Raw genomic sequence first — 27,906 nt, 5'->3', positions numbered from 1 at the left:
TTTTGTTTTCGATATACCCTCAAAAAATATTTCATTTTACAGATTGAAAATTATACAAAGTTACGGAATTTAAATGGAGCATCCGAAGAACTCGAACTACATCCCTACGCATACGGAGAGTTACTAAATGTATTCGCAAAGATTAATTTACATTGTGCGCCGGCGCGCACCAGCACGGCGCATTGTCTCTGAGAGTAGGGATTCTTACTACCGGGCAAAACTTTTCTCTCTTTGTCGTGCATCCATCTCTTACAACATCCAGACACGAAGAGCATTTTTCGTACGGTATAGTAATGGTATATAGTAAAAAGTTTTTATAATTTTCTCAACTGAAAAATTAAAAAATACGCAATTTTTTAGAGACACATTGATGTGTTTAAAAACAATAAACTTTATAAATATATAAATTAATTTCCATGTATTCTAATTAAAGTATCTACCCTTAAATAATATATCAACTTAATTATCATTATAAATGTTTAATTAGTATAATAATGTTTAAACAGTTATTATGAAACAATGCATAAAATTTATTGATACAAAATCTGATAATTTTAATGGAGAAATTGAATTTTTATTCACAGTAATTACATAAAACGTCAAGTTGACTAAACGCGCGTCACACCAAAAACCAGTCTGTTATCGAACAGGGTATCGATCGGTAGTCAGTGGTCATGTGCGTTCCCTCTTCTAAATTAATTCGATGGTGCTGTTCGATTTACAATTAACGAAGTGACAGTTAATTAGTTTTGTATTCAGTGTCCTATTGGATATAAAACGGATTTCAATGGCGGGTTCATTACCAAACAAATTGTTAACGGAATTTTTACATTATTTAAGTATTTAATAAGTTATAATAATTTTACTTCATTATTGAATATTATTAATTAATTAATTAAATATAATTTTTCAATTAAGATACGTTTGCATAAACAGTTCAATTGAATATTAATTTTAGAAATCCTCTAAATAATTGTATTATTATAATTGTTTTTGATTTTATTGGTCAAAACCTAAATTATTTTTTTTACATTAAATCAACACTATTATTTCATTAAAAATATAAATTATTAAAACGTTGAATTTTTTTACAACTTTGCAACAACTAAGGGACAATTTTTTACAAAATTAAAAATAAATGATATTTTCTTAGTTAAAATATTTTGAGAAAACTTATTTAAGAATAGCTCAATAACAAAAATCTTAAATTAAAGTATTAATTAAATTTAATTAAAAATACTAAGCAAAAACGTTAATTTTACGCATATCTGCTGTTCTATATTTTATTAACAATATTTTGAATATATTGTCATTTAATGGATCCCTCGTATCTGGCAAAATAAAAGATTCACCCTCGTACCGTCGAATTAACTCCATTAAAAAATATAAAAAAACGGAATAAAGAGGTTATGTTGGAAAATAAAAATGTTATCATTTAATTTTTTCTCTTGTGATATTAAAATCATCATCTATTTAATAAGGAAAAACGATAATGAAGGCTGGGGATAATATTCCAAACGTAGATAAATATCGCAAATTGGTGCAAACCTTCATCAATTTGGTAGGTAAAAAATAATTATAGGAACATTATTCAAATCATTTATTTCAGCATGTTTATAGTTCCGCACTGTTTTGGGCTGACAAGGTAGTAGCATTAACAGGAAATCCCAGAGATATTTATTGGCTTGCACAATGTATGTATCTTTTAAAACAATACCACCGTGCCATCCATTTACTTAGGTCACAAAACTTAGAGAAAGTGCGGTTTTTAATTTGGTCCAGTGGCGTTGTCTAATTAGAATTTGTTTCAGACCCACATGCTTTGTAATTATTTAACTGTGAAATGCTTACTGGAAGCTCGAGACTACAATGAGGCCCTGAAAGTTGTTAATTCATTTAATCTTCAGTGCATACCTTACAGGAGTACCACTACTATGGCGAGCACATCTACTCAGGAGAATATTTTATTTGACGATACTCCTAGAAATGTATGTATACATATATTTTTTTATTTAAAAAAATGTAATATATTCTGTTGTTTCAGCAAACTATTGCAGCGGTACTTTTATTGAAAGGAAAGGTTTTGGAGGCAATGGATAATCGTGCACTGGCTGCTGATTGTTATAAGCAGGCACTGGATCAAGATGTGTATTGTTATGAGGCTTTCGATTGTTTGATTAAGTATCAAATGCTCACAGCTGCTGAAGGTATGATGTAAAATTATTTAGAATACCTTAACAAAAAAAATATAATATTATTTCAGAGGAAGAATTGCTACATTCTCTTCCAATAGCGGAGCAGTGTTCTCAAGAAGAAGCGCAGGTATTGTTAACGTTGTATGAAAGTAAACTGAAGAAATACCACACCCCAACTCAGCCGAAGTCCATTGAAGGCAACATATTGTTCGGCAGCACCCCGTGTTCTACCAGAATCTTCGAAAAACGATCTCAACAAACCTTCCCATCGCTTCCCGCAACGCCCATAAGTACCTTTCCATCGTCGCCCGTCCCCAAGACGCCGAATACCACTCGTAATGAAAAAGATGAAATGCCCGAGGACAAGCCGCCCGTGGAAAGCATGGTTACAGAAGAACAGGCCGCGGATAGTAGCGTTGTAATGACGCGACTGAAGGACAGCTTGGATCTGCACGTCGCCGAAGCTGAACGGTTGTTTTACAACTGCGATTATCGTCAGTGCAGTCAACTGACAGATGCGATACTGAAGCAGGACCCCTATCACACCAGTTGTTTACCCATTCATATTTCTTGTCAGGTTGAATTGAAGCGAAGCAGTAGTAAGTTATTATTCAAATTTACAACAAAAGGGTGAATTGTTGTTACTATTAACTTAATAATTTCAGTTAATTGTAAAACTATAGAAAAGAACAATTTTGTGAGAGAACACAACTTCTTATTAGTAAGTTGTTTTGGCCTTAAATTCGAATTTTTCTTTTAGAATTGTTCTCTTTGGCCCATAATTTAGTTGATCTGTATCCAAATATGGCTATATCTTGGTATGCAGTAGGGTGCTACTATTACATAATAGGTGGGATTCATATATATATATATTGTTGATTCTTATGTAATTACATAATTTTTGTAGGAAAAAGTGATTGTGCAAGGCGTTACTTGGCGAAAGCGACAAGTTTGGACAGGCTTTTTGGACCAGCTTGGCTTGCTTATGGTCATTCGTTCGCCGTGGAAAACGAACATGACCAGGCTATGGCCGCTTATTTTAAAGCTACACAACTCATGAAGGGGTACTGCTATTACTTAACTCGCTCAGTGTTCCTAATCAATTATTCTTTTGAATTTTAGATGTCACTTGCCATTATTGTACATTGGTTTGGAATGTGGCCTTACGAATAACGTGAAACTTGGAGAAAAATTCTGTAGTCAAGCTCAGGCGATTGCACCAGACGATCCATTTATTATGCATGAGAAAGGAGTCATTGCCTTCATTAAACAGGAGTAAGTTTAAATGTACCAAGTCCAACTGAATATTACTGATTGGCATTTAATTTTAGCTATGAAAGTGCCGAAATCAATTTCAAACAAGCATTGGAAAAAGTTAAGGAAATAAAAAAAGGTATAATTCCTGAAAGGTGGGGCTCTTTGTACAATAATTTAGGGCACACATGTAGAAAACTGAAGAAGTATGAAGAAGCTTTAGAATATCACAAGTCGGTATGTAATGTGTTGGTTGATATTCAGTTAATTAAATAAATAATAAATGATTTTAGGCATTGTTATTAGCACCACAATCGCCTAGTATTTATTCTGCGATAGGTTTTGTGTACTCGTTGATTGGTAACATTGATGAGGCTATTGATTGGTTTCATAAATCTTTAGGTTTAAAACGAGATGACACATTTAGTACTACTATGTTAAATTACGTCATTGAACGACAATCGGAAGAACAGCCTCCATTCCCAGGTAATAAGGCCACCAAATCTGCATATAATAATGATATTAAATGACACAAAAAATAAAACATATAGATCCAGTTGTCCATTTTCAATTAAATCCTCCAGGATAAGTATACAAAATTATTAGATTTTGAAGGTTATTGAATTTTTGTAATATAGTTATATTTTTATTTAAAGGAGTAGAAATTTTATTTCAGTCATTTAAGTAAATTTGATAGAGGACGAATTTTTAGAGGCAGGACTGTGGATGTCCCCAATCCGATAAACCCGAGTCGAAGCACTTTCCGGGATTGTCAGAGTGCAGTGGTTTAAGAAGATGTAGAGCGACAAACAAACTTCGAATATATGCTTCATCTCACTTCGCACCGTCGTTGGTGGGATATGGAATGGAATGAGGTTTTCTTCAGTGATGAGTCTCGTGTTTGTTTGTCCAAACATGATGGTGGGTTTTAAAAGATACCGCATAAAAAGGAGAAATCAACATGTAGAGAGGTCTGTGCATCAAACACCTGGCGTATTGAGTTGCCATTACATGTAGTAGTTGGTTATCCTTAATTTTCATTAGAGGTAATTGTGGAACTTTGTTGTCTTACCGTACCTACCTACAAAATCCCGTTTTGCAACAGAATAATTATCTCATATTAAGAGGGTTACTTTAGATTCCGATATACATTAGCAAAGTTTCCGGACTTATCACCGACTGAAGACGTGTGAGACATCATTGGGAGGAAATTTCGAAATTCAGTCCTTCCCTCACAAACTTTTACGGACGTTCAGCGTCAAGTAGATGTGGCATGAAAGGAAGTTTTAATCGTATGCTACTCTCTATAATACAAACTTATCAACAAAAATCAATGAAATCTGAGCACTGGATCTATGTGTTCCATATTTATCAAGTTCATTAGTTATTATTTTTATTAATATTTTATTTATATAGGCGCTCCCGACGAAATACCCAATTTTCAATTATCCTCAAGAAGATTGGCGCAGAGCATTGCTGCGGAATCATCAAATGTTGAAGAAATTGCCGGAACCTCTAATAATGAAGTAATTTCCGATATGAGTATGAGTATAGAAGTTGATATGGCGGATGCAAGTAATATTGTTAAAGAATGAATTATAAATTTGAATTTTTTGCTTTATCAGTTTTATTTCCCTTAAATTGTTTCATTATCCTAATCCAAATTGTTCCTTTATCCAATATGATTTAAATTCTGGTAAACTAGATCTAACAAACTTAACATAATGTGAACTTTTTCCACCGGAATATTGAAAATCTAAGTTTAAAACTTCTTTTTGTCTATACTTGATATAAATTAAATTAATAAAATTTTAAAATCCTCGTTTTTGGAATGTTGTCACAAAGTCTATTAAAAATGATTATTTCTATATTTGCTGACCAATAAAATCTTTAATACACTTGTATAATTTTAAAATATTCTATCTAAGTCTTTACATTCCCATAGAGCCAGACCTCTAGCTTCACTATACATCAAACTAAAATAATAAAAAGTAGACGAAGTCTTTAGTAAGTTTTTGAATCTCTACTCTAAATTATTTTTTATATAATTATTTCTTAAATACAGTACTAAAACTGTGATGGTGTATCAAACATTAATAGTATTAGTACATATTTGGAATATTTGGAATTCAAAATCAATATAGTTGACTAATTTCCCTCCTTTTTTTCACTTATTTATGTGCTCCCTGCATACGATATATTTACGTATTTTAGTAATTTATTAATAAATTAAGGCTGTAAATTTATTGTAAATATATATATTAAATATATTAAATAATTCTTATAAATATTAAAGTACATATATAGATATCACCTAAAAATATACATATATACAAGCTATTTAAAATCAGGGTTCTGTTCTGTAGGCTTAGTTTTGACATTTTTCAATAGAGGTTGTTTCTCAACATCATAATCCTGCGTCTTTTGTGACCGCTTCTTGTTCACATATTTGCTAATTCGCTCTGGTAACTGACGACTTGCATTGCTGCAGTAAAAGTATAATATCAAAATTGCCATTAGAATAATAATACTAAAAGCAATTCCAACATACACCTTAAACATTTCTGTGTTAGGGTACTAAAAAAGAAAATTAATTATACATCAAATTTAAACTTGCTAAAAATATATACCAGAACTCTTAGACAAAGTGTATCGTCAATAGGGGAATTGCAAGGAATACAAGATTTAGATCCAACTATTGGTTGATACTCTCCAATTCGGCAGGGTTTGCAATAAGCTTCGTCTGCTTCACTGAATGTATTTTTGGGGCAAGCAACTGGAAATTATATAAAATAAGTTAATAAATGATCGAAGTTCTTACAAAAAATAACATGCTTACCACATATTCTCTTTCTCTCAGACTCGATTCCAAATCCAGCGGGGCAACTAATAATAAGCTTAGGTCTTTTGGAAATAAGTTTAGTATCATTATCGTCGGTTGGTAAAGTTACTGGGATGAACACAAGTGGTGGATTGTGTAATGTTGAATTCACTACAAATATATCAGAATATCAATGCAATCAAAAAGCGGTTATTAACAACAACATACCTTTTAAATTTCTAGTACTTTCAGCATTTTTAAATACGATCTCTACCATTTCTGAATACACGTGAATTTGACAATTTAAATTACATTGAACACTATCTTCAATAAGAGTAGATAAAGGCCTCATAGTAGCTGTCATTTTAACATTAAAATATGATTTGTCGCCCTAAAAGATATCTAAAAATGAAGGCATTCTCATAAGTATTTTACCTCACCTTTATAAAACATGTAGGTCTTAACATATCAACTTCGCAAAACTTATGTTTTGTACCACACAGTAAAATTCCTGCTGTACTTGGAAAGTATTGATACAACAAATCCTCATTAGTCAAGGAGCAAATGTCGTTTGCTTTATAAAGGATGTTAAGTTGAATTTTATAAATGGGTATTTCCATGACTTCCACATCATGAGTAAATTTCTTTTGAGTACCAACGTTATCGTTGTAGTTTATAATACAGGTATAGTTTCCTGAGTCCTTGGCAGTAACGTCATCAATTTCTAATATAAATTCATGTTGATGAAGAATATGAACTGTAGGTGATGCATGTTCAGAAAATGTCCATGTGTACGTTTTCTGTTTCCTATGAGACGTCTCATTACTAGTATAACAGGCCAAACGCAAATCTCGCCCAGGAAGGATAAATTCACTACCATCTGTAAATAAATAATGTAATAGGTTCAGACGATTCTGATGTTAATTAATATTTACCAGGGATATCCAATTCAAATTCCTCTCCCAAATAATCCTCAATATCGTCATACTCGATTTGAGCTCCTTGTGTAAAATTATAATTGTAGCCGTGACTTCTCCTTTTTCTTACTATAGCAACGGAACCGTTACCTATTTTAAGACTTCCCTCGGACAATGACAAGTAGTGATCACACAAATTGTGTAAATCCACTCCACTTTTGGTCTTAAGTGCATAATCTAAATTAGATTTTAGTCTGTTCATATCACAGAAACACTCCCTGCTTTTCTCGAAATCAGGTTTACTGCAGTCGACCACCAAGTTGTTTTTAATATTAATTTTTTCTGTTGAACCTAATGGATTGCAATTAGTGGTCACCTTGTCGTCTTCCATTATGTTACTTTCGACGTGATCGTCATAAGAAGGAGTCGTTGTTTGTGTAGTAGTTACAGCGTAGATCTTTCTTGGAGGTATTTTGTTTTCAGGCATCTCATTTAGGTCTACATATTCAATATGCATATCTTTCAAAGGTTTGTTTGGTACATACTTTTCTAAAATTGAGTTATTAAAAACTTTAATTCTGTTATTGATTCCATTGAGAATAATAATTAGTCCTTGAGTAGCCGATTCAAGAGCGGTTTCGTTTTGGAGCAAAGGTAAGTCAACAAATATACGTCTTGTTGTTTCATAATCATTACTTGTTAAGATTTCTCCGGTTGTTGTTTTCATCTTTTCATCGTTGGCAATTTTTATTAATTCGTTTAATTGATCTTGCATTTTTATCGTATTTGCTTCACAAAGCTTTTGCAAAAGCCCTTTTTCTGTTGCTACGGTATGATCTGTCAGTAGGACATCTAAAAGCTGAGAGAGTGCTTGCCGTTCTGTAGATGGTGTTCTTTGATTATCTTTAATCAACAATTCGTTAACATGTGACACAGATGTCATTTGTGACAATGATTGTTCGGTCTGCAACAACTCATTTTCATGTATTAACTCGGTGTCTGCGTTAGAACCGTCCTCCTGATAAGGATAAACTGTTTTATATAATACAGTTCTTGTCGTTAGACCTTCAATATATTCATCATTAGGTAGATTAAATTCAATCATCGAGTCTTTCATAATAGTAGTTTTGTGAGGACCTGAAAACATCATCACTTGTGAAGAGACACTTTCAGATGGCTTCAGTTGTCCTTCTGTAAAAGTTTGAAGTTCTAAAAATAGTTCACTAGTTCTGTTATGCTCCGATTCTGGCACAATTTCAGTAAAGAGTAACTCATTAGGTATTACCGGTACTTCCGTTGTGGTACTTATCGTAGGTGTGATCGTTGTCTCCTTAACAACAATTTCAGTAGTATGCGTTGTCATTTCTGTTACGTTAATTAACAGATTTCCTTCTTTTGATAAAGTAGCTTTAGATGTTGAAGTTGTAAGATGTTCCGGTTTGTTTTGCACTCCAGGTCTATACTGTTTCGTATACAAATCTCCAAACTTTGTATGACTCTTCTTTTTAGAGAATTTTATTGAACTTTCAGTTTCTGTTTCTTCTATAAATATATCCATATTCGGAGAGAAACTAACGTATTCTTCTTCTTCTCCTTCTTCTTTTTCATTAAGAGTACTTAAAAATTTTTCGTTTTCCTCCTTGGTTTTACTTTCAAACGTAATAGTATTTTCAGAAACTATGTCATATGGTTCTGTTTCATTATTAATCTCTTTATTATCGTTTTCTTTTTGTTTCTGATGCCGTGTGTCAGGTAACTCACTTTTATTACTTTTTATATCTGTTTCATATTCATTGTCTACTTCATTTTCTTTTTCCATAACAATTCCTTCTGGATTAGGCATTGTTTCATCAGTTATGGTAGTTCCTTTAGACGAATTAGAATTTTCTCCCTTTTCTGATTTATGATATAATTCTTCATTTTCAGTAAATTCCTCCGCGTATTCCTTATGTAATTCATCTTCATTATTCACATTTATTTTGTGCCCGTTCAAGTGATCATCGTTTGTTTCTAATTCATTATTTAATTCATCATAAATGTCCATTTCATACTCTATATATCCTTTTGTATAGTGTTTAGTCGCCATGTTATTATTACTGGACGTTTCTATTTGCTTTCCTTCAGATACATTATCTTCTTCGTCAAGTTCTTCGAACTCTTTATAGTCACCAGTTGGCTCAATATTTTCTTCTAACTCGTTATAATCTTTCTCAACCTCCCTCTCCTCATTTTCCTTCTCTAAGTCACCATAATGGTCATCCCACTTCGATTCATATAGTACCATTTCAGTGGATACTGAATACTGATTTATTTCTGAGGTTTTCTGAAATTCGTCGTGGTTGTCATCAATTTCAGTTATATCTAATTCGTTATTTTCATTAATTTCTCTAGATTCTTGGAACGATTTTTCAGTAGCAGTCTCTTTCGTTGCTTCAGACGTTGAAAAGTTTTCATCCAGTACTTCTACCGTTGTTTTGTATGGAATTCCCTCACTTTCAAAACTAGGCTTATGCTGTGCTTCAGTTTCAGAAAATGTTGTGATAATTACTGCGTCCGCGTCATATGGAGAAACATTATCATTTAAGTCTAATTTCTCAGTTCCAGAAAACCTTTCTTCAGTATTGTAAATATCTTCATTAAATTCATCAAGAGATTTTTGTGATGTGATTATCTCTTTCACTTTACTTGAAGGTCGTTGTGAAATGTGTTGAATGACCTCATTTAATACTGTAGTTTTAGAGGTACTCCCTATATTTTTATTAAAGTCAGTTGAGTAATTCTCTTCTTCTTCATCATCAAATGGAGAAAACTTAGCAGTTGTTGTTATTGTGCCGTAATTATTTTTTGTAAATTCCACAGTAGTTTCCAGATTATCTTGTTTAGATGTAATTTTCGTATAATATGGAACTAATTTCTCATTTTCTTCTCGAGATGTTGTAATTGTACTTAACAGTTTACTTTTTATTTTTACGTGATCTTCTTTCACAGTCTCTTGAATATTAGTTGTTGTAGTTAAAATTGCAGTATATTCATTTTCTGGTTTAGGATTTCTATTAATATTATAGGGATTACTTTTATTTTCATTTTCTTCATTAGTTCCAACTGTATTTTCTAGAATATTTTTGGTGGATAAGACTTTTGTAGTATGATATCGTTCATGTTCCTTCTGAAACTGTCCATCACTTTTTGTAGTTTTAATATGATAAGAACTTTCACTTGTTTTGACTTTAGTGTGAAAATTATTTTTAGTTGACAAAATCTTAGTATAGACATGTAAATCACTTTCTGATACTTCAGTTTCTTCTTGTGGATTTCTATTAGTGTGTAAAATTTCTGCATTTGTAGTAACTTGCAGTGTCTTTTCTTGGAAATTATTTTTGGTAGATGACATTTTTGAGTGATCATATAAATGACTCTCTGACATTTCATTTCCTTCTTGCAGATTTCCACTATTGGTTGTTGATTTACGTTTCGTGTTTGTTTCACTTTCTTTTGTATTGTCCTTCGAATTTAATTCACTAGAATAATTTTTTGTTGGATGATTTTGAAATATTTTTTCTGTATAAAACGTTATAGTTCTGCTTGTAATTTCACTTTGCTCATTTATTTTACTACTAGCCATAGTTTCTTCAGATAACTTATTTTCATTTTGATCATTCATACCACTTGTCATGAATTCATTTTCTTCAGTTGATTCAAGTTGTTTGGTATATTCCGGCATATTATGTTCTTTAACTGAAACTTCAGTTTGAAAAGAAGACTGTTCTGGTAATTCACTTTGTTTATGAGTATTCCTATTACTGCTGTATGATTCAATTTCGTTTGTTGTCTTTAATTCTTCACTATTTTTAGAAAAGGAATGTCTTCTAGTATTAGTAATTTCACCTTCAGTACTGCCTTCAAAGCCTTTGGTATTTTTTTGCATATGACTTTCAGAAGATTCTAACATTTTTTCTTTAGATAATTTATTTTCTGTCTCAGAATTTATACCAGCGGTTTCAAGTTCACTTTCTGTAGCAGTTTCGATTTGTTCACTTTCACTTGATATAATTTCGGTATTTTTATTTTGATGATTCATACTACTTGTTATTAATTCAGTTTCTTCAGTTGATTCAAGATGTTCGGTATTTATAGAAGAATGGTTTTCCGACAATTCACTTAATTCATGAGGATTACTGTTATGTGATTCAATTCCTTTTGTTGTCTCCAATTTTTCACCATTTTCTTCCAAAATGTCTTTTTGATCATAGGAATGATATTCAGAAAATGATTTTTTTTTAGTATTAATACTTTCAGTTTCCGTACTACCTTCAAAACCTAAAGTACTTTTTTGCATCTCAATTTCAGAAGATTCAAATATTTTTTCTTCAGGTAATTCGCTTTCATTCTCAGGATTTACACTAGTGGTTTTTGATTCATGTTCTGTAATAGTTTTAATTTGTTGAGTAGTTTCTTTCATAATACGCTCAGTTGGTACAATTTTCGTATATTCATTGGTATAACTTTCTGATATCTTGTTTTCATGTGGTGGATTTTCACTAGATATTAATTTTCCCCCTATATTTGTATTGAATTCTTCCGTGTTTTCTTGCAAATTAATTTCGGTAAATTTGGTAGATTCAAACTTATGGTTTTCAGATAATTGACTTTCTTCCTGTGGATTCATATTACTTATTAATTTTTCACTTTCGGTAGTTGACTCAACATGTACAGTCTCCCCCTGCATGTTATGTTCCATTTTTGTTTGATGGTAGGAATGAGTTTCTTCAGATAATGAATTAGTAGTAATAACTTCTCTTTCTGTACTTTCTTTAGAGCCCACAGTACTTTTTTGCATTGAACTTTCAGAAGATTCAATTGTTTGTTCTTCGGTCAATTCACTTTCTATCTCAGGATGTATACCAGTTGTCTTTAACTCATTTTCTGTAATGGTTTTAATATGTTCAGCAGTTTCACCTCCGGAAGTTGACTCAACCTGTTCAGTTTCTTCATGCATATTATGTTCCTTAGATGTTATATGAGTATGATAACGAAAATGGTTTTCTGACGTCTTATTTTCTTCATGAAGATTTCCACTACTGCTATATGATTCACCTTTTTCTGTTAAATTTATTTCTTCAGTATTTTCATCCAACACTTTTGTCTGATGGTAAGAATGATTTTCTTCAGATAATGAATTAATAGTCCTAACTTCCTTTTCTATAGTTCCTTTAAAGCCTACAGTACTTTTTCGCATTGTGCTTTCAGAAGATTGAGTTGTTTGTTCCTCAGTCAATTCGCTTCCTTTTTCGGGATTTTTACTAGTTGTCTTTAACTTATTTTCTGTAATGGTTTTAATATGTTCAGTAGTTTCACCTTGGGCAGTTGACTCACCCTGTTGAGTTTCTTCATGCATATTATGTTCCTTAGATGTAATATGAGTATGATAACGAAAATAGTTTTCTGACGTCTTACTTTCTTCATGAAGATTTGCACTACTGCTAAATGATTCACCTTCTTCGGGTGTATTTTCTGGTAAATTAATTTCGGTAGACTGAAGCATATGTTTTTCAGATTTTTGATTTTCTTCCTGAGGATTCATGCTACTTATTATTAATTCAGCTTCGGTAGTTGACTCAACCTGTTCAGTTTCTTCGGGCATATTATATTCCTTAGATCCAATATGAGTATGATAAGGAAAATGGTTTTCTGACGTCTTACTTTCTTCATGAGGATTTCCACTACTGCCATATGATTCACCTTTTTCTGTTGTATTTATTTCTTCAGTATTTTCTTCCAACAATTTTGTCTGATGGTAAGAATGATTTTCTTCAGATAATGAATTAATAGTAATAACATCTGTTTCAGTACTTTCATTAAATCCTGCAGTACTGTTTTGCACTGAGCTTTCAGATGATTCAACTCTTTGTTCCTCAGTCAATTCGCTTTCTTTCTCAGGGTTTATATTACCTGTCTTTAATTCATTTTCTGTAATGGTTTTAATATGTTCAGCAGTTTCACCTTCGGCAGTTGACTCAGTCTGTTCAGTTTCTTCATGTATATTATGTTCATCAGATGCAATATGAGTATGATAAGGAAAATGATTTTCTAACGTCTTACTTTCTTCATGAGGATATCCACTACTGCCATATGATTCAGCTTCTTCGGTTGAATATATTTCTACAGTATTTTCTTCCAACATTGTTGTCTGATGGTAAGAACGATTTTCTTCAGGTAATGAATTAATAGTACTAACTTCCTTTTCTGTAGTTTGTTTAAAGCCTACAGTACTTTTTCGCATTGAGCTTTCAGAAGATTCAATTGTTTGTTTCTCAGTTAATTCGCTTTCTTTTTCAGGATTTATACCAGTTGTCTTTAACTCATTTTCTGTAGTGGTTTTAATATGTTCAGCAGTTTCATCTTCGGCAGTTGACTCACCCTGTTGAGTTTCTTCATGCATGTTATATTGCTTAGATGTAATATGAGTATGATAACGAAAATGGTTTTCTGACGTCTTACTTTCTTCATGAAGATTTGCGCTACTGCTATATGATTCACCTTCTTCGGGTGTATTTATTTCTTCACTATTTTCTGGTAAATTAATTTCGGTAGATTGAAGCATATGTTTTTCAGATGTTTGATTTTCTTCCTGAGGATTCATGCTACTTATTATTAATTCACCTTCAGTAGTTGACTCAACCTGTTCAGTTTCTTCGGGCATATTATATTCCTTTGTTCCAGTATGAGTATGATAAGGAAAAAGGTTTTCTGACGTCTTACTTTCTTCATGAGGATTTCCACTACTGCCATATGATTCACCTTTTTCTGTTGTACTTATTTCTTCAGTATTTTCTTCCAGCACTTTTGTCTGATGGTAAGAATGATTTTCTTCAGATAATGAATTAATAGTAATAACATCTGTTTCTGTACTTTCATTAAGTCCTGCAGTACTTTTTTGCACTGAGCTTTCAGAAGATTCAATTGTTTGTTCCTCACTCAATTCGTTTTCTTTTTCAGGATTTATACTATCTGTCTCTAACTCATTTTCTGTAATGGTTTTAATATGTCCAGCAGTTTCATCTTCGGCAGTTGACTCAACTTGTTCAGTTTCTTCATGCATATTAAATTTTTTAGATGTAATATGAGTATAAGGAAAATGTTTTTCTGGCATCATACTTTCTTCTTGAGGATTGCCACTACTGATATGTGATTCACGTTCTTCGGTTATATATATTTCTTCAGTATTTTCTTCCAACATTGTTGTCTGATGGTAAGAACGATTTTCTTCAGGTAATGACTTAATAGTACTAACTTCCTTTTCTGTAGTTCCTTTAAAGCCTACAGTACTTTTTCGCATTGAGCTTTCAGAAGATTCAACTGTTTGTTCCTCAGTCAATTCGTTTTCTTTTTCAGGATTTATACCAGTTGTCAGTAACACATTTTCTGTAACGGTTTTAATATGTTCAGCAGTTTCAGTTTCGGCAGTTGACTCACCTTGTTGAGTTTCTTCATGCATATTATGTTCCTTAGATGTAATATGAGTATCATAACTAAAATGGTTTTCTGACGTTTTAGTTTCTTCATGAAGATTTGCAACGCTGCTGTATGATTCACCTTCTTCGGGTGTATTTATTTTTTCAGTATTTTCTTGTAAATTAATTTCGGTAGATTGAAGCATATGTTTTTCAGATGTTTGATTTTTTTCCTGAGGATTCGTGCTACTTATTATTAATTCACCTTCGGTAGTTGACTCAACCTGTTCAGTTTCTTCGGGCATATTATATTCCTTAGACCCAATATGAGTATGATAAGGAATATGGTTTTCTGACGTCTTACTTTCTTCATGAGGATTTCCACTACTGCCATATGATTCACCTTTTTCTGTTGTACTTATTTCTTCAGTATTTTCTTCCAGCACTTTTGTCTGATGGTAAGAATGATTTTCTTCAGATAATGAATTAAGAGCAATAACTTCTGTTTCTGTACTTTCTTTAAATACTGCAGTACTTTTTTGCGCTGAGCTTTCAGAAGATTCAACTGTTTGTTCCTCAGTCAATTCGCTTTCTTTCTCAGGTTTTATACTACCATTCTTTAACTCGTTTTCTGTAATGGTTTTAATATGTTCAGCAGTTTCACCTTCAGCAGTTGACTCACCCTGTTGAGTTTCTTCATGGATATTATGTTCCTTAGATGTAATATGAGTATGATAACTCAAACGGTTTTCTGACGTCTTACTTTCTTCATGAAAATTTGCACTACTGCTATGTGATTCACCTTCTTCGGTAGATTGAAGTATATGTTTTTCAGATGTTTGATTTTCTTCCTGAGGATTTGTGCTACTCATTATTAATTCACCTTCGGCAGTTGACTCAACTTGTTCAGTTTCTTCATGCATATTAAGTTTTTTAGATGTAATATGAGTATGATAAGGAAAATGATTTTCTACCATCATACTTTCTTCTTGAGGATTCCCACTACTGCTATATGATTCACCTTCTTCGGGTGTATTTATTTCTTCAATATTTTCATGTAAATTAATTTCGGTAGATTGTGAGATATATTTTTCAGATGATAGTTTTTCTCCCTGGGGATTCATGCTACTTATTATTAAACCACCTTCGATAGTTGACTCAACCTTTTCAGTTTTTTCATGCATATTATGTTCATCAGGTGCTAGATGAGTATTATAATGATAATGATTTTCTAACGTCTTATTTTCTTCATGAGGATTTCCACTACTGATATGTGACTCAACTTCTTCAGTTGTATATATTTCTTCAGTATTTTCTTCCAAAATTGTTGTCTGATGGTAAGAACGATTTTCTTCAGGTAATGAATTAATAGTACTAAATTCCTTTCCTGCAATTCCTGTAAAGCCTACAGTACTTTTTTGCATTGAGCTTTCAAAAGATTCAGTTGTTTGTTCCTCAGTCAATTCGCTTTCTTTCTCAGGTTTTATACTACCATTCTTTAACTCGTTTTCTGTAATGGTTTTAATATGTTCAGCAGTTTCACCTTCGGCAGTTGACTCACCATGTTGAGTTTCTTCATGGATATTATGTTCCTTAGATGTAATATGAGTATGATAACTCAAACGGTTTTCTGACGTCTTACTTTCTTCATGAAAATTTGCACTACTGCTATATGATTCACCTTCTTCGGTAGATTGAAGCATATGTTTTTCAGATGTTTGATTTTCTTCCTGAGGATTCGTGCTACTCAATATTAATTCACCTTCGGCAGTTGACTCAACTTGTTCAGTTTCTTCATGCATATTAAGTTTTTTAGATGTAATATGAGTATGATAAGGAAAATGATTTTCTACCATCATACTTTCTTCTTGAGGATTCCCACTACTGCTATATGATTCACCTTCTTCGGGTGTATTTATTTCTTCAATATTTTCATGTAAATTAATTTCGGTAGATTGTGAGATATATTTTTCAGATGATAGTTTTTCTCCCTGGGGATTCATGCTACTTATTATTAATCCACCTTCGATAGTTGACTCAACCTTTTCAGTTTCTTCATGCATATAATGTTCATCAGGTGCTAGATGAGTATTATAAGGATAATGATTTTCTAACGTCTTATTTTCTTCATGAGGATTTCCACTAATGATATGTGACTCACCTTCTTCAGTTGTATATATTTCTTCAGTATTTTCTTCCAAAATTGTTGTCTGATGGTAAGAACGATTTTCTTCAGGTAATGAATTAATAGTACTAAATTCCTTTCCTGCAATTCCTGTAAAGCCTACAGTACTTTTTTGCATTGAGCTTTCAAAAGATTCAGTTGTTTGTTCCTCAGTCAATTCGCTTTCTTTCTCAGGTTTTATACTACCATTCTTTAACTCGTTTTCTGTAATGGTTTTAATATGTTCAGCAGTTTCACCTTCGGCAGTTGACTCACCCTGTTGAGTTTCTTCATGGATATTATGTTCCTTAGATGTAATATGAGTATGATAACTCAAACGGTTTTCTGACGTCTTACTTTCTTCATGAAAATTTGCACTACTGCTATATGATTCACCTTCTTCGGTAGATTGAAGCATATGTTTTTCAGATGTTTGATTTTCTTCCTGAGGATTCGTGCTACTCATTATTAATTCACCTTCGGCAGTTGACTCAACTTGTTCAGTTTCTTCATGCATATTAAGTTTTTTAGATGTAATATGAGTATGATAAGGAAAATGATTTTCTACCATCATACTTTCTTCTTGAGGATTCCCACTACTGCTATATGATTCACCTTCTTCGGGTGTATTTATTTCTTCAATATTTTCATGTAAATTAATTTCGGTAGATTGTGAGATATATTTTTCAGATGATAGTTTTTCTCCCTGGGGATTCATGCTACTTATTATTAATCCACCTTCGATAGTTGACTCAACCTTTTCAGTTTCTTCATGCATATTATGTTCATCAGGTGCTAGATGAGTATTATAAGGATAATGATTTTCTAACGTCTTATTTTCTTCATGAGGATTTCCACTACTGATATGTGACTCACCTTCTTCAGTTGTATATATTTCTTCAGTATTTTCTTCCAAAATTGTTGTCTGATGGTAAGAACGATTTTCTTCAGGTAATGAATTAATAGTACTAAATTCCTTTCCTGCAATTCCTGTAAAGCCTACAGTACTTTTTTGCAATGAGCTTTCAAAAGATTCAGTTGTTTGTTCCTCAGTCAATTCGCTTTCTTTCTCAGGATTTATACCAGGTGTTTTTAACTCATTTTCTGTAATGGTTTTAATATGTTCAGCAGTTTCACCTTCGGCAGTTGACTCACCCTGTTGAGTTTCTTCTTGCATATTATATTCCTTAGATGTAATATGAGTATGATAAGGAATATGGTTTTCTGACGTCTTACTTTCTTCATGAGGATTTCCACTACTGCCATATGATTCACCTTTTTCTGTTGTACTTATTTCTTCAGTATTTTCTTTCAACACTTTTGTCTGATGGTAAGAATGATTTTCTTCAGATAATGAATTAAGAGCAATAACTTCTGTTTCTGTACTTTCTTTAAATACTGCAGTACTTTTTTGCGCTGAGCTTTCAGAAGATTCAACTATTTGTTCCTCGTTCAATTCGCTTTCTTTTTCAGGGTTTATACCAGTTGTTTTTAACTCATTTTCTGTAATGGTTTTAATATGTTCAGCAGTTTCACCTTCGGCAGTTGACTCACCCTGTTGAGTTTCTTCGTGCATATTATGTTCCTTAGATGTAATATGAGTTTGATAACTAAAATGGTTTTCTGACATCTTGCTTTGTTCATGAAAATTTGCACTACTGCTATATGATTCACCTTCTTCGGATGTATTTATTTCTTCAGTATTTTCTTGTAAATTAATTTCGGTAGTTTGAAGCATATGTTTTTCAGATGTATGATTTTCTTCCTGAGGATTCACGCTACTTATTTTTAATTCACGTTTGGTAGTTGACTCAACCTGTTCAGTTTCTTCGGGCATATTATATTCCTTAGATCCAATATGAGTATGATAAGGAATATGGTTTTCTGACGTCTTACTTTCTTCATGAGGATTTCCACTACTGCCATATGATTCACCTTTTTCTGTTGTACTTATTTCTTCAGTATTTTCTTCCAGCACTTTTGTCTGATGGTAAGAATGATTTTCTTCAGATAATGAATTAATAGTAATAACATCTGTTTCTGTACTTTCATTAAGTCCTGCAGTACTTTTTTGCACTGAGCTTTCAGAAGATTCAACTGTTTGTTCCTCAGTCAATTCGCTTTCTTTTTCACGATTTATACCAGTTGCTTTTAACTCATTTTCTGTAATGGTTTTAATATGTTCAGCAGTTTCACCTTCGGCAGTTGACTCACCCTCTTGAGTTTCTTCATGCATGTTATATTGCTTAGATGTAATATGAGTATGATAACGAAAATGGTTTTCTGACGTCTTACTTTCTTCATGAAGATTTGCGCTACTGCTATATGATTCACCTTCTTCGGGTGTATTTATTTCTTCACTATTTTCTGGTAAATTAATTTCGGTAGATTGAAGCATATGTTTTTCAGATGTTTGATTTTCTTCGTGAGGATTCATGCTACTTATTATTAATTCACCTTCAGTAGTTGACTCAACCTGTTCAGTTTCTTCGGGCATATTATATTCCTTTGTTCCAGTATGAGTATGATAAGGAAAAAGGTTTTCTGACGTCTTACTTTCTTCATGAGGATTTCCACTACTGCCATATGATTCACCTTTTTCTGTTGTACTTATTTCTTCAGTATTTTCTTTCAACACTTTTGTCTGATGGTAAGAATGATTTTCTTCAGATAATGAATTAAGAGCAATAACTTCTGTTTCTGTACTTTCTTTAAATACTGCAGTACTTTTTTGCGCTGAGCTTTCAGAAGATTCAACTATTTGTTCCTCGTTCAATTCGCTTTCTTTTTCAGGGTTTATACCAGTTGTTTTTAACTCATTTTCTGTAATGGTTTTAATATGTTCAGCAGTTTCACCTTCGGCAGTTGACTCACCCTGTTGAGTTTCTTCGTGCATATTATGTTCCTTAGATGTAATATGAGTATGATAACTAAAATGGTTTTCTGACATCTTGCTTTGTTCATGAAAATTTGCACTACTGCTATATGATTCACCTTCTTCGGATGTATTTATTTCTTCAGTATTTTCTTGTAAATTAATTTCGGTAGTTTGAAGCATATGTTTTTCAGATGTTTGATTTTCTTCCTGAGGATTCACGCTACTTATTTTTAATTCACGTTTGGTAGTTGACTCAACCTGTTCAGTTTCTTCGGGCATATTATATTCCTTAGATCCAATATGAGTATGATAAGGAATATGGTTTTCTGACGTCTTACTTTCTTCATGAGGATTTCCACTACTGCCATATGATTCACCTTTTTCTGTTGTACTTATTTCTTCAGTATTTTCTTCCAGCACTTTTGTCTGATGGTAAGAATGATTTTCTTCAGATAATGAATTAATAGTAATAACATCTGTTTCTGTACTTTCATTAAGTCCTGCAGTACTTTTTTGCACTGAGCTTTCAGAAGATTCAACTGTTTGTTCCTCAGTCAATTCGCTTTCTTTTTCACGATTTATACCAGTTGCTTTTAACTCATTTTCTGTAATGGTTTTAATATGTTCAGCAGTTTCACCTTCGGCAGTTGACTCACCCTCTTGAGTTTCTTCATGCATATTATGTTCCTTAGATGTAATATAAGTATGATAACGAAAATAGTTTTCTGACGTCTTACTTTGTTCATGAAGATTTGCACTACTGCTAAATGATTCATCTTCTTCGGGTGTATTTATTTCCTCAGTATTTTCTTGTAAATTAATTTCGTTAGATTGAAGCATATGTTTTTCAGATGTTTGATTTTCTTCGTGAGGATTCATGCTACTTATTATTAATTCACCTTCGATAGTTGACTTAACCTGTTCAGTTTCTTCGGGCATATTATATTCCTTAGATCCAATATGAGTATGATAAGGAATATGGTTTTCTGACGTCTTCCTTTCTTCATGAGGATTTCCACTACTGCCATATAATTCACCTTCTTCTGTTGTACTTATTTCTTCAGTATTTTCTTCCAACACTTTTGTCTGATGGTAAGAATGATTTTCTTCAGATAATGAATTAATAGTAATAACTTCTGTTTCTCTACTTTCTTTAAATCCTGCAGTACCTTTTTGAACTGAGCTTTCAGAAGATTCAACTGTTTGTTCCTCAGCCAATTCGCTTTCTTTTTCAGGATTTATACCAGTTGTTTTTAACTCATTTTCTGTAATGGTTTTAATATGTTCAGCAGTTTCACCTTCGGCAGTTGACTCACCCTGTTGAGTTTCTTTATGCATATTATGTTTCTTAGATGTAATATGAGTATGATAACGAAAATAGTTTTCTGACGTCTTACTTTTTTCATGAATATTTGCACTACTGCTCAATGATTCACCTTCCTCGGGTGTATTTATTTCTTCAGTATTTTCTTGTAAATTAATTTCGGTATACTGAAGCATATGTTTTTCAGATGTTTGATTTTCTTCCTGAGGATTCATGCTACTTATTATTAATTCACCTTCGGTAGTTGACTTAACCTGTTCAGTTTCTTCGGGCATATTATATTCCTTAGATCCAATATGAGTATGATAAGGAAAATGGTTTTCTGACGTCTTACTTTCTTCATGAGGATTTCCACTACTGCCATATGATTCACCTTTTTCTGTTGTATTTATTTCTTCAGTATTTTCTTCCAACACTTTTGTCTGACGGTAAGAATGATTTTCTTCAGATAATGAATTAATAGTAATAACTTCTGTTTCTCTACTTTCTTTAAGTCCTGCAGTACCTTTTTGAACTGAGCTTTCAGAAGATTCAACTGTTTGTTCCTCAGTCAATTCGCTTTCTTTCTCAGGATTTATTCCAGTTGTTTTTAACTCATTTTCTGTAATAGTTTGAATATGTTCAGCAGTTTCACCTTCGGCAGTTGACTCACCCTGTTGAGTTTCTTCGTGCATATTATGTTCCTTAGATGTAATGTGAGTATGATAACTAAAATGGTTTTCTGACGTCTTACTTTGTTCATGAAGATTTGCACTACTGCTAAATGATTCACCTTCTTCGGGTGTATTTATTTCTTCAGTATTTTCTTGTAAATTAATTTCGGTATATTGAAGCATATGTTTTTCAGATATTTGATTTTCTTCCTGAGGATTCATGCTACTTATTATTAATTCACCTTCGGTAGTTGACTCAACCTGTTCAGATTCTTCGGGTATATTATATTCCTTAGTTCCAATATGAGTATGATAAGGAAAATGATTTTCTGACGTCTTACTTTGTTCATGAGGATTTCCACTACTGCCATATGATTCACCTTTTACTGTTGTATTTATTTCTTCAGTATTTTCTTCAGATAATGAATTAATAGTAATAATTTCACTTTCTGAACTTCCTTTAAATGCTACAGTACTTTTTTGCATTAAACTTTCAGAAGATTCGATTGTTTCTTCCTCAGCTAATTCGTTTTCTTTCTCAGGATTTATACTAGTTGTCTTTACTTCATTTTCTGTAATGGTTTTAATTTGTTCAGCAGTTTCTATCATAATATGCTCAGTTTGTGGATTTTCACTAGTTATTAATTTTCCACTGACATTAAATTCTTCAGTGTTTTCTTGTAAATTAATTTCGGTAGATTCTAAGATATATTTTTCAGTTGAGTGATTTTCTTCCTGAGTATTCATACTGCTTATTATTAATTCACCACCACCTTCTTCGGTTATATTTATTTCTTCAGTATTTTCTTTTATGTTAATTTCGGTAGATTGTAACATGTGTTTTTCAGATGATTGTTTTTCTTCCTGAGGATTCATGGTACTTATTATTAATTCACCACCGACAGTTGACTCAACGTGTTCATTTTCTTCGTGCATATTATGTTCCTTGGATGCAATTTGAGTAGAAGGTAATTGGTTTTCTATCGTCTCATTTTCTTCATGAGAATTTCTAGTACTGCTGAATAATTCACGTTCTTCTGTTGTTTCTAGTTCTTTAGTATTTTCTTTCAGAATTTTTGTCGTATGATATGTGTGATTTTCAGAATTCTTTCTGGTATTAGTAACTCCACTTTCTGTAGTTTTCTTAAAACTTTCTTCAGTATATTTTAATTCCATTTCTGTAAGTTCTTCAGTAGTTTCTTGCATAATATATTCATTTGTTACAGTCTCTCTATGTTCATAAGAATAATTTTCTGATACTTTGTTTTCTTGTTGAGAATTTGTTTTATATTCTTCTGTATTCTCTTCTAAATTAGTTTTAGTAGATTCAGATAATTCATTTTTTTCCTGAGAATTGATACTATTTTTCATTAATTCACTTTCAGCAGTTGATTCAAGTTGTTCAGTATATTCTTCAATATTATATTCATTAGATGATATTGGAGCGTGATTAGAAGAGTAGACTTCTGACATTTCACTTTCTTCATAAGAGAAGTATTCCGAAATTTCATTTTCTTGAGTAATTGTGCCTTCGCTTATTAACTCATCTTCTGCAATTGTTTCTTCCTCTTCTTCTTCAGTATTTTCATGCAAATTATGTTTAGTAACAACTGAGACTTCATTTTCATCATTACTGCTTATTAATTCATCTTCGTCAAATATTTCAGCTTCTGTACTTGTTCCCATGTTATGTTGGTCAGATAAAATAGTATGATCAGTATCCACTACCTCGCCTTCTTCTTCAGCGCCCTCTCCGATTGTTTCAATTTCTTCTAAGTTTTCATAAGTAGTATATTTTCTAGATGAAATTTCAGTCTCATTTAAATAAGGATTTTCAGATTCATTTTCTATTTCAGATATACTACTTTCTTCTTCATTTGTTTCAATTTCATATGGACTTTCTTGTTCTTCAAATAAAATATTAGTATGATCAGAATAATCACCATATTCGGCAGTTGTTTCAATTGTTTCAGTATTAAGTTCACTAAATAAAATTTTAGTAATGCCGTGAGAATATCCTGATTCAGATACTTCATTTACTTGAGAATATGTGCTACCTGCTATTGATGCACTTTCCTCAATTGCTTCTGTATTCTTATGAAAATTTTGAACAGTATATAAATTGTTAGGTTGATTATTATAGTAGTTGTCTGACATTATTTCTTCTTGATAATTTCTAGTTTTACTAAATGATTCGTTTTCAAGACTAGTCTTGACTTGTTCTGTACTTTCTTGCAAGGTATGTTTAGTGGACAAATATTTACGACGGCCTAAAGTATTCTCTTCATTCAAATTAGTTTCTTCTTCTTCAATATTTTTAATACTACTCGTTAATTCATCCTGTTTTTTTGTTTCAATTTCTTCAGTATTTTCTTCCAATGTATGTTTATTATATTGAATATTAGTATTTTTATAAGATTGGGTAATACCCATATTTTCTTCTTGAGGATACTTATTGCTGCTTGACAATACATTTTCAGCAATATTAGGTTTGTATGAGTTTTCTAATACGAATTTACTTCTTCCTTCTATGAATGTTGATATTTCTATTAATTGATCAGAAGTAAACTTTTTTTGGTAAAAATCATTTATGCTAGTTTCATATTCGTCGACATTTTTGTGATTATGATCTTTCATTTCTGTATATTTTTTTCCAACAGTTGTTTGTGTAATAGCTGTAGTAATTTTTTCAATGCTTTTTTCACTTTCTAAAAGTGGTTTATGTCTATGTTCTGGTATTGTTTCTTGAGTCGGGTATATATCTTCTTCTTCCTTATTTGTTGTTTGTTTCGTATTAATATAAGTGATTTTAGTTTTTTCATGGAACGGTACTGTTTTTGTGTTTAAAGTTTCCTGATAAATATCTTCAAACGACGATTCTCTAAACTCATTATTGGTATGTGGCTTTACTTGAGTACTTCCATGGAAGATTGTTTTATTGTGCTTTTTAGAGCATATTTCACATACAGTTCCAATTTCACTGTTTGAAAACGAAAACTCCTCAAATTCTTGAATTGGTGTTGTAGAAACTCGATTAATTATTTCTCCCTCTTTTGGTTTATACCATTTTTGTTTGATGTTACCAAGTTTTTGTTTTTTTGTCGTATAACTCAAGTTTTTCGAGCATAAAGGGCATATTGTTCCAGTTTCTTGATTTGTAAACATAAATTCCTCAAATATGTTTTCATTTTCTGGAATATTTGTTGAATATTTTAGAGAAACTGGATGATTTTCCTGCCAATACTTATGCTTCTTTGTATGTCCAGAACACAATTTACATTCAGTTTCTTGTTCTGCATTTGTAAATGAAAATTCTTCGACTAAATTTTCTTTTTCGGGTTGATTAGATGTTGTAAATTTGTAAGTCGGAGTTTTTTTTGAGATATATTTAGCAATATATGGTTTAGTTCTCTTTGTTCCCTCATTGTAATTTTTTGTCTGCATCTTTTGCCTTTGTGAAGTAGTACTTTTGTTTTCTTCTGTTTGTTCGTTATTTCCGGAAACTCTTATAGTTTCTGTCAAAAGTATATTATTATTTAAATCCTCAGGAAATTGTTTCGGATTTTCCGTCACACGATATGTAATTTCGCCTTCATTAATATATTTTTGACTAGTTAAAATAAATTCGTCAGATGGAGTTTGAACTGTTTCTTTTACTGTAGTATACATCAATTGTTCATATTGTGTAGGAAAATGTTCTACAGTGTACTGAGAATTCTCTGTTATATATTCTTTACTTGTTAAATACTCCTCTCTCTCAGGTGACTTGTTGGTAATAGTGTATTCAGTTCCTTCAAGTGATACTTCATACAAATCTGTTCGTCCAAAATCGTGAAGATGATGTTCTTTTGTCATATTAAATTGAATTGGTTCGGTTCGAAATAAATTTTTTGAGAACTGAAATTTCTTTGTAGAATATAAATTTTCTGATAATTGAGGTTCAGTCAAAATAATTTCTAATTTTGTAGTGGAAGAATATTCTTCGAATTCAGTATCGTAATCCACATTGTTTTCCAATGCTTCTGTCGTAACTTCCTTTTGGACATCATCTATATCGGTAACTTTATATTCTAATTTTTCTGAACTTATTTCTTGTTCTTCTTCTTCATCAACTTCTGATGTGTTGTTTTCACTAGATTCAGTCTCAGTATCAGTAAGATTTGCTGTTTCATTTTCATAATTTTCAGTATTAATTTTTATTTCAGCTTCCTCCTTTGTGATTATTTCATCATTTTCAGTTTCTATTTCCTCTTCTTCTTGAATGTTTTCATTATTAAATTCTTCAGTTGCATCTTCGAGGTGAGTTCCTCTATTCTCTGTAAAAACTTTATTTTCTTTATGATTAATTTCATACTCATCAGTTTTCACAGTTAGTTCTTTTTGAAAGGAAGATGGAACAGTTTCACTTGCTGATTCTTCTTCTTCTTGAGGAAGCTCAGTTATAAAAGTGTTTTGTACATATTCTGTAAGATTGCTTTGAAGTTCCCCAGAAGTTTGCCTTTCATTTTCTTCGCTGTATTTATTAGTTTCTGTATGACTTATTTGATTTTCTTCAATAATTTGATTAGTATTGAGTTCTGACATATTATTAGTTACAACTTCATTATACTGACTGTTCTCTTCTGTTAGAGCAGAGACAGAAAAAATATGATCTTGTAATTCTGAATATGTATGTTCCTCCTCAAAGTTTAAAGATTCCACATGTTCTGTTGTTTCTATATATTCTTGTTCAGAGCTTACTGCTTCCGATGACGGATTTGTGAAACCTTCTGAATAACTTTCATTCATTAATTTTATTTCAGGAGAGTTTGTTAGTTGAGTTTCTGGAACAATTGAATACGAAAGATCCCCTACTTGAGTTACTTCAGAAATTTGATTTTCAGCATTAACATTATACTCTGTAAAAAGTACATGAGTTTGTTGTTCTAAATTTTGAATTTCTTCATTCGTATTAGGAATATCAGTAAATATATTATCTTTGGATTCTGGTGTAGTATACTCAGTTAAATTTTCTTCATAATTTTGAGTTAATTCATTTTCAGTAATTTCATATTTCTCACTTTCAACAATTTCGGAATAATGTTCAGTTTTCTTTAAATTAATTTCATTTACTTCGGAATATGTTTCAGATTCACTGTATGGAGAAGTTTCGCCATTAGTTCTACTGTTCTCTTCAGAATATTGATTTTCATTTTCTTCTAGCGTAGTTTCATTAATTTGGTATTCTTCATTGTTATTTTCTTCATTCTCTTCTTTTTTTAGTGAATAACTTGTAACTTCAGTTACAATATTTTCATTTTCCTCTGACTGAGTAGCCTCTTTTTCAGTAACTTCTGAACTGGCACTTTCATTATTTGAATATTCCTCAATTTCCTCATTTACTTCTTCTTGTTGTTGGGTAACACCAGCTTCCTCATGTACTTCAGAATTTGCATTTTCCTGATTATTATCCGTGACTTGCTGTTCTTCGGCTTCAATATTTTCTTCTGTTTTATTAACTTCAGTGTTTATTTTTTCTTTGTATTCTTCATCCGTTTCTTTGTGTTTATTTTCTTCAACCTCTGTCTCAGCTTCGCTAGTTTGAGATTCCTGGCTTTTAGTACCTTCTTCACTAGTATTAATTTTTCGATTTTCGTCAATCTCTTCATCTAATTCAGTTTCCTGATTTTGATATTCATCACTTTTATTGGTTACTTCACTCGAAGATACTTCAGTTGCACTACTTTCCTGTTGTTCTACGATCTCCTCATTTTCTAAGTTTATTTCACTAGTCTCATTATACTCTAGTTTGTACTCAGATGTCTCCTCAATTTCATTTTCTAATTTAGTAGAAAACTCTTTATATTCAGTTGTTTCGAATTTTTTTTCCCCATAGGTAGTGAAGTTTTTTTTTTCTGTTGATATATACTTTTCTGAATGATTTTCTTCACTTTCAATAGATTCTTCTGTAAATTTTTCAGCTAAACTATTATTTTGATTTTCAGAATAAGTATTAAGATTATTCATTGTAAAATATTTCAAATATTTAGTAGCTTTAGATACATTTTCTTGTATTACTCCTTTTCTTGTATTACTTTCACTACTTTGAACATTTTCTTCTATTTTATAATCTTTAGAATATAAATGAAAAATAGAATGATCACTTGGTTCAAAACTTTCCGAAACTTTTTCACCATGTTTTCCATATTTTTTATAAAGAGTTGTATTTTCAGGATGATAATATTCCTCAGTTTCAATGTGTCCTTCCGT

General features: G+C 31.7%; 4 protein-coding genes across 6 annotated transcripts; 1 reads left to right on the top strand and 3 right to left on the bottom strand.

The window, feature by feature from the left end:
- Positions 1 to 1,332: 1,332 nt before the first annotated feature.
- On the top strand, positions 1,333 to 5,063 carry LOC109597437 (cell division cycle protein 16 homolog). 3 transcript variants are annotated; one of them, XM_020013115.2, is made up of 11 exons: positions 1,333 to 1,561; positions 1,610 to 1,759; positions 1,812 to 1,988; positions 2,045 to 2,207; positions 2,264 to 2,794; positions 2,956 to 3,045; positions 3,103 to 3,259; positions 3,318 to 3,470; positions 3,527 to 3,686; positions 3,743 to 3,935; positions 4,162 to 4,859. In XM_020013115.2, the coding sequence occupies exons 1-11, from the start codon at positions 1,493 to 1,495 to the stop codon at positions 4,191 to 4,193; spliced, it is 1,875 nt and encodes a 624-aa protein (XP_019868674.1). In that variant the 5' UTR covers positions 1,333 to 1,492; the 3' UTR covers positions 4,194 to 4,859. The 3 variants fall into 3 exon arrangements, with proteins under 3 accessions (XP_019868674.1, XP_019868673.1, XP_019868676.1); XM_020013114.2 differs by lacking the exon at positions 4,162 to 4,859 and adding an exon at positions 4,866 to 5,063 and having other exon boundaries at positions 1,340 to 1,561; XM_020013117.2 differs by lacking the exon at positions 4,162 to 4,859 and adding an exon at positions 4,866 to 5,063 and having other exon boundaries at positions 1,500 to 1,565; positions 1,621 to 1,759.
- Positions 5,064 to 5,687: 624 nt separating this feature from the next.
- On the bottom strand, positions 5,688 to 12,044 carry LOC109597435 (uncharacterized). The gene is made up of 6 exons (XM_049961433.1): positions 7,206 to 12,044; positions 6,711 to 7,150; positions 6,499 to 6,661; positions 6,289 to 6,441; positions 6,080 to 6,225; positions 5,688 to 6,026 (listed from the first exon to the last, which is right to left on the bottom strand). Exons 1-6 carry the CDS (start codon positions 12,022 to 12,024, stop codon positions 5,787 to 5,789), a joined length of 5,961 nt encoding a protein of 1,986 aa, XP_049817390.1. The 5' UTR covers positions 12,025 to 12,044; the 3' UTR covers positions 5,688 to 5,786.
- A 54-nt stretch (positions 12,045 to 12,098) lies between these two features.
- Positions 12,099 to 15,338, bottom strand: LOC126266442 (nestin-like). The gene is made up of 3 exons (XM_049970397.1): positions 15,321 to 15,338; positions 12,236 to 15,255; positions 12,099 to 12,192 (listed from the first exon to the last, which is right to left on the bottom strand). Exons 1-3 carry the CDS (start codon positions 15,336 to 15,338, stop codon positions 12,099 to 12,101), a joined length of 3,132 nt encoding a protein of 1,043 aa, XP_049826354.1.
- A 2,150-nt stretch (positions 15,339 to 17,488) lies between these two features.
- On the bottom strand, positions 17,489 to 27,889 carry LOC126266441 (uncharacterized). Its single transcript, XM_049970387.1, has 4 exons — positions 22,407 to 27,889; positions 22,104 to 22,229; positions 17,679 to 22,043; positions 17,489 to 17,508 (listed from the first exon to the last, which is right to left on the bottom strand). The coding sequence occupies exons 1-4, from the start codon at positions 27,661 to 27,663 to the stop codon at positions 17,489 to 17,491; spliced, it is 9,768 nt and encodes a 3,255-aa protein (XP_049826344.1). The 5' UTR covers positions 27,664 to 27,889.
- Between the last annotated feature and the right edge of the window lie 17 nt (positions 27,890 to 27,906).

Source organism: Aethina tumida, chromosome 1 (assembly GCF_024364675.1).
Source record: "Aethina tumida isolate Nest 87 chromosome 1, icAetTumi1.1, whole genome shotgun sequence".
Taxonomy (NCBI): domain Eukaryota; kingdom Metazoa; phylum Arthropoda; class Insecta; order Coleoptera; family Nitidulidae; genus Aethina; species Aethina tumida.
Note: the sequence above shows the minus strand (reverse complement) of the source record. Positions and strands in the feature narration are given on the sequence as shown.